Raw genomic sequence first — 6,451 nt, 5'->3', positions numbered from 1 at the left:
ATTTATGTCTCAAAACCCTTTAATAATACTTAGAAAGAACAATACGACAAGAAGAAAAATTAATATAAAATTTTTCACAACAATATCCTCAACCCTAGTTTCAACCAATTGTTAAAGAACGCATAATTACCAAGTAAATCGATAAATAATAATACTTAAAGTAAGGAGTGTTCAACATGCCTTTTTGATGGAAAATTCATGATTAATGTAAGAGAATTGGACCCTTAAGCTTGAAACTCTAGCCTCTTTGGCTTTTAATAGTTTTAGGGAGGGTAAAATGAGACTTTTGATGGATATTATCGTATTTAGGGACTTTGGAATGCTTTGGATGGATGAAAAATGGTTTAAAACTATGTGAAAAGACCCAAACACCCTTAATTTGGAATTAAAACGTCTTTCCGTCGATGAAAGAACGGGGTGCAATGCATGCCTGGAAGCGTGGCCCATCCCTCATTGCATGAGGCCTATCATGGGCAAATATTCTTGTGGTTCGAGGCTATCAGTGGGTGAGGCAGTATCCCCTTGCGGTGGTCAACGAGATGCAGGGCCATCGCCCAAGGCTCCCGTTGTGATGCTCAACCCATTTTCTAGTCCAAAACTCACACCAATGCTTCTGAACCCATTCCAAAGTGTTCTATACTTGATCTAGAAGTCACTTAGGCTCGTTTCTAGCTTTATTTGAGTGCCCAAACATCTGGGGCATTGCATGGGTATCTAAGTAAAAAGGTCTTACTCTCTAATGACGAGCTTTAAAGTTGTGCAGTTTTAGACCCAGAGCGGATAATATTACTAGTGGATTGGGCCATTACAAATAGTATTAGAGCCACTTCTGAGTCAGCCTTGGTGATGTGGATCAGAGTTTAAACTGAGTTTAGAAAAATTCAGTAAGGCGGAAAAAACTTCAATCTTGAGTCTAGGCAAATTTCATTCGGTGGGGCAAACTTCAGCGAGGACATTGAGTCCATAAGAGGGGATGTATGTAACATCCCAACTTAGGATAAGGAGTCCCTCATCGGCAAAAACACATGAGAGATGTTGAATATATAAGTAAATATGTCTTACTCCCTAGTGGCACATCTTAAAGCCACGTGGGTCAAGGTCTAGATTGGACAATATCATTTTTGAAAAAAAATTATTTTCAATAAATTAACCTCCACGACCCCTTTTCCCATATTTTCCAAATGAAGAATCAAAATGTAAAATAAAGGCCTCAAACTCAAACCAACCATGATATTAATCCAAATTCGACATTTTGAATTTGCCGAGTAGTCCAAATTGCCATCTGGAACTCGAATCATTAAATTTTTATCGAAGTCAACTATATGGCTTTTTGAAACCCCTAAAATTCTCAAACTCATCCAAAATATTTTTGATTGCATCGAACACCATGTCAATCATCCTCAAATCTCAAAATCGACATGTAGCAACTATGAAAAAGAACAAAATGGTCAGAAAAACATAAAAAGCAAATATTCACAAAATATGTCATTACATACAACCATTATTATTTCTTACAACAGTTATACGATGTTTACAACATAATTCATGTGGATATTGTTAACGTAGAAACAAGCACCTGTCTATTAATGCAAAATTTAACATGGGAATATTTATTTATTTATTTACTTATTTATTATTATACTAGTAATACAAGTAACTGAACAATTCTTAATTAACTTATCCAAATATAAGCATTATTCTAGAGAAATGTGATTCTTCATTTTCTTGTTCCTCCTCTTCCATTTTGAAACTCTCGATTCAGATGATAGGATCAATTATAATCGCAGAAATGACGTCTTTCAAGTTATTTTTGGAAAAAGTATAAGCATCTTCATCTTTATATAAGAACTCTACTGCTCTTGTAAAATTAACTATCGACATGAGCAAAACCTTTGGTATAATGCCAGTGTGTTTGAGGTATTCTTCATTCAAAACCTTCCAATAATTCTCTATCATATTCTTTATTTTCATGTATGCTTCTTTCTTCGTGACACTATATTCATTCATATAACATTCAACAGCAGAAGCTACATCTCCTCTTTTTTGTTCTTCCTACATCCACAATATAAACAAATAAAATAAAAGACAAATTAATAGGTAGACATTTACTAAAATTGAAGTGTCTAATGGACAAAAAATGTCTGGTGCGTGAACAATTTTAACATACTCATAGTATAAAATAAGTATCATTGTAAATAAATTAACTCAATAATTACATATACAACAATATGTACCTCATGTGATATAAGATCATTGAGTAATCTTCCAATGAGAGAGCCAGCAACAAGTATTGGAGGTTCAGTTGCTACCCAATCAAATGCATCTGTAGTTGCTGCTTTTCCTATGCCAAACCAAAAAGTATTTGCTAGCAATAGGAAAGCACCTGATGAAATTCCATTCTTCATATACTGCTCCATTGTTGGTACTTTCTTCTCATAATACCATTTTGCCTCTTGAAAGTAAGCTCTTATCACCTTTTTCATCTGAAAAAAAAAAGAATAGTAAAATCCTCCTAAAAGGTTTAGTTTGATAATTGATCAGTTATAAAAATTGGAATGTGATGAACCTTAATAGAATGATACATATAGTGAAAATTCATTTAGTTGATTACAACTTGTATGAAGTTAGTTCAAGTAGATTGGTAAAAGAACACGTGTAGTTAGTTAGGAAGTTAGTAGATGTTTGAAACTAACAGTTGTATATAATAACACTACATTGCATTCTAGATTCAAATCTTCTTAGGATATTTATAATAAGTACCTCTATTATCGAATAGTTGATTAGAAATGACTTATTTTCATTTGCCAATTCTTTCTCAAATTCATTATAAACATCCAAAAGACTGCGATAAACAATCTTCATATATAATGGCAACTGTTCTGAAGCATCAATGTTCCACCTACATATAGATATATGACAAACACCAAATTAAATACAATCAAATTATATATATCTACTGGTAACACGTCAATGATAAAAAGATTGTTTTATATATATGTGTATTGTGTGTGTATGATAGAAACAATTACTACCTTTCAATTGCCTCGGTGAGTAGAGTAAGTTCATCCAATGTCCCATAGATATCATATGTGTCATCAATAATGGTAAGGAAGCATACAATTTTTGTTAATAATTTCCTTGCAATACTGTACTGAGGCTCAAAGTAGACACTTAAACTCCAAAAGTAAGCCTCTGCCAATCTGTCTCTTACATAAGGTAATGATTTCACTATTTCCAATTCTTTCCACCATCTACAACAAATTGTGTGTTTTTTAGTAGACACGCTTACTTAAAGCAATATTTAGTTTAAACTGATATATTAAGAAAAGAATACTTAATTTTGAAGTTGGAACATAATATAATTTTACAAACAAGGTGAAGGTGTAGGCAGTGAGTTACCTTGTGATATCACATAGCTCCTTTTTATGCAACCTTTGCAACATGTTGAAGTCCAATTTGGCAAAGTTTAGTAACACCTCATTTTCATGGTAAAATGATATGTATTTCCTTGTTTCTACCCTCACCATACCATCTTTAATTGGAAATTTTAGTGCGTTATTGACTTGTTGTGCAAGCTGGGAATTGCTCAAGTTAAGCAAAATTAGTTTCAATTGAGTGATGGTGAAATTCATTGCCTCATCCAGAATTTCTTCGCCATGTACTCTGAATTGTGCTGCCTCATATAAGCTCAACATTCCATGCACGGCGTTGACCAATTCTTTCTTGAAATCTCCTTGATCATCAGTGAATTTCCTAAAAGCATCTGCTTCAAATTTTGAACGAATTAGACAAATCATATTTTCATGAAACCTATATTTTTCATCCTTTACTTTGAACGATACTTACCACATGAAACATAATAACCTTGTTGCCTAAGTAACCGGAAGCATAGAGCAATAGCATGAAGGTCATGACCATCAACTACACCAATCCATTCTTCATAATGAGTGTACATATAACTCAATGATTCCTCAATCTCACGTTCAAAATGATATGCTACACCAAGACATTGGATTGTGTTGATGAGATCAAGCTTTTGTAAAGATTTTGAAGGAGCCATCACTAGCATCTTTCTCACTTCTTCTTTTAGGTCTTCATGTTGCTTCTCTTCCCCCTCATTGGCTCCCTATTTGGGAATCTATATGTTACTCGTATGAATTTGTTTTGTATATTGATGATGTAAAATGTATTTATTTATTTTATTTACTTACCGGAAGATCAACATACGCAAGAAAATGGTCTCCCCAAATGGTAGGATGATGATTACCTGCGCGACGTGTGATTATAAGCTCCATCTTTCAGCTTCTCCTTTTGAAATGAGTCACAAGTACTGTTTGAATAACATGAGTTAGGGCCAGCCAGTGGTCAATTGAACATGATCAAAAATTATATTTTGCATATAGAAAATTATAATGCATATATAAGTAAAAAAAAATACTTTATATATTTGCACATTAAATTTTGAATATCCTTGATGAAATTTTTTATTTTACCACTGACATCGGCATGATGTAACCCTCAAAAGTTCCATTAACTCTTTGCTAGATGATCAAGAAATCACCTAGCTGGGGTTAGACGGTTAGTGGCGTATAATATCGAAATCCGAAATTTTATCTATGGCATGATTTGAACTTGTGTACTAATTACGTGTAATTCACATATCATAAGTTGTGCTCTTACACCAAACAGCAAAGATTTCATTAACTTATATTTACTGGGAATAGTTTAGGATCATCTCCACAAATACTAATTAATTAAGCATTTTGAATAGATTATCCTTACTTACTATTAGTAACTTTACAAGAAAAGTTAATAGTACTCCACTAATCTACTTATTAATAAGCTACTTCTCTGCAAAATTAAACTGTTAAATGAAATGATCTCGATTTAAAAAAAGAAAAAAGAAAAAATAAGGAATACCTTTAATGTTGCCTAACTGCCTAATAGCAAATTAAAGATATCAACTTACTTTTAATAGTACTAAAGCTTATGACTCGATTCCTATTTATAATGCTTTAAACATGTCGAGTTATAATCCACCTAATCCATTTAAATTTAAATTGATTATTAAATTGCCTATTTATTAGCTTAGCCAGTTAAATTTGGACTGAAATTTAGTCCAAGATAAAATACAGCTTGGAGTGTAAGTTCAGTGATGTAACTCATATGAGGCCCTTATGAAAGTGTACTACATCCCAATCTTTTTTCAAATAAAATATTATATTACAATTCTTTTCCAAGTGGAATTCTATAAGTTATTCATATTTTTACTTGTATGAATGTATTCTAACGCTCCTTCTCAAACTGGTGCACCAAACATGTTATGAATGTAATTAATATGAGAATCAATGAGGGGCTTGATGAAGATATCACCCGCAAGAAAATTGATATACGGACTGCTCCGAACGTTTCGGAGACCTCAATTGAAAAGGAACAAACTGAAAAGGTGGTTGAAAAAGTAGTAAACATTGCTGAAAAGTAGATCTGTCACTGAAAAATTACCGAAAATTGATATAAAATATATGAGTCATTTTTAAATCAAGAGATGAGTAAATCTTGAACAAAAAGAATCACCAAAAAACTACCTGGAACATGCTCATATATCACGTCTGAAGTATTAGATTGATGGCGAAAAAATAGTCACAAATCTGAGAAAATTATATAAATAGGATCGGAATGATGACAAGGTCCTACTAAGAAAGAAAAATTATATGGATAAGATCGGAATGATGACATGACCCTATTGAAAAATAGAAAGATTTCTATCAGTAGAGTCAGAATGATGGCATGATCCTACTGAAAAAAAAAAATTATATTGAAAGGATCGAAATGACGACATGATCCTACTGAAAAGAAAAACTATATGAGTAGGATCGGAATGATGGTCCGAACCTATGCAAGTCAAATTTGAGAAGTCGCTAGAAAGATGCACAAAACTACACAAATTAGATGTTAGAAATCACCGAAAAGACTCATGGTGCTATGCAACTCACGTATGAGAAAATAGTCTAAAAAGATGCACAATACTACACAAATTAAATATGAAAAGTAATCAAAAAAATATGCACGGGACTATGCAAATCAAATATGAAAAAAATAGTTATCGAAAAAAAGCATGGTGCTATGCAAATCAGACATGAGAAAATAGTCACTGAAAAGAAGCACGGTGATCCAATCGTTTTATAACAGGATCATTGGCAAGATGGACGACATATATGGGTTAATTATAGTCATCCACGGACAGCTGAATCTTATTAATTCTCTATCAAGATCATAGAGGCTTTTATACAATGTAAAATTAGGTTTTGAGCCTAACTCACACCCCCCAAAAAGCTATCTCATGAGTGGAGAATTGTGCAAGTCCATATATGAATACCAAGAACCTATCCTTTTCCAAGTCCATATAAGAAGACCAAGGACCATCCTTTTTGCAATGTGGGACTCTTAGCAC

The 6,451-nt window shown here is 32.9% G+C and overlaps 1 protein-coding gene across 1 annotated transcript; it reads right to left on the bottom strand.

Moving 5' to 3' along the window:
* Positions 1-1,486: 1,486 nt before the first annotated feature.
* Positions 1,487-4,976, bottom strand: LOC107846955 (terpene synthase 17). The gene is made up of 8 exons (XM_016691231.2): positions 4,921-4,976; positions 4,212-4,330; positions 3,847-4,126; positions 3,400-3,763; positions 3,033-3,251; positions 2,761-2,899; positions 2,235-2,483; positions 1,487-2,052 (listed from the first exon to the last, which is right to left on the bottom strand). The coding sequence occupies exons 2-8, from the start codon at positions 4,293-4,295 to the stop codon at positions 1,759-1,761; spliced, it is 1,629 nt and encodes a 542-aa protein (XP_016546717.2). The 5' UTR covers positions 4,296-4,330; positions 4,921-4,976; the 3' UTR covers positions 1,487-1,758.
* Positions 4,977-6,451: the final 1,475 nt, after the last annotated feature.

Source organism: Capsicum annuum, chromosome 9, assembly GCF_002878395.1.
Source record: "Capsicum annuum cultivar UCD-10X-F1 chromosome 9, UCD10Xv1.1, whole genome shotgun sequence".
NCBI lineage: Eukaryota > Viridiplantae > Streptophyta > Magnoliopsida > Solanales > Solanaceae > Capsicum > Capsicum annuum.
The sequence above is the reverse complement of the archived record's forward strand: the minus strand, read 5'-3'. Positions and strand labels throughout refer to the sequence as shown.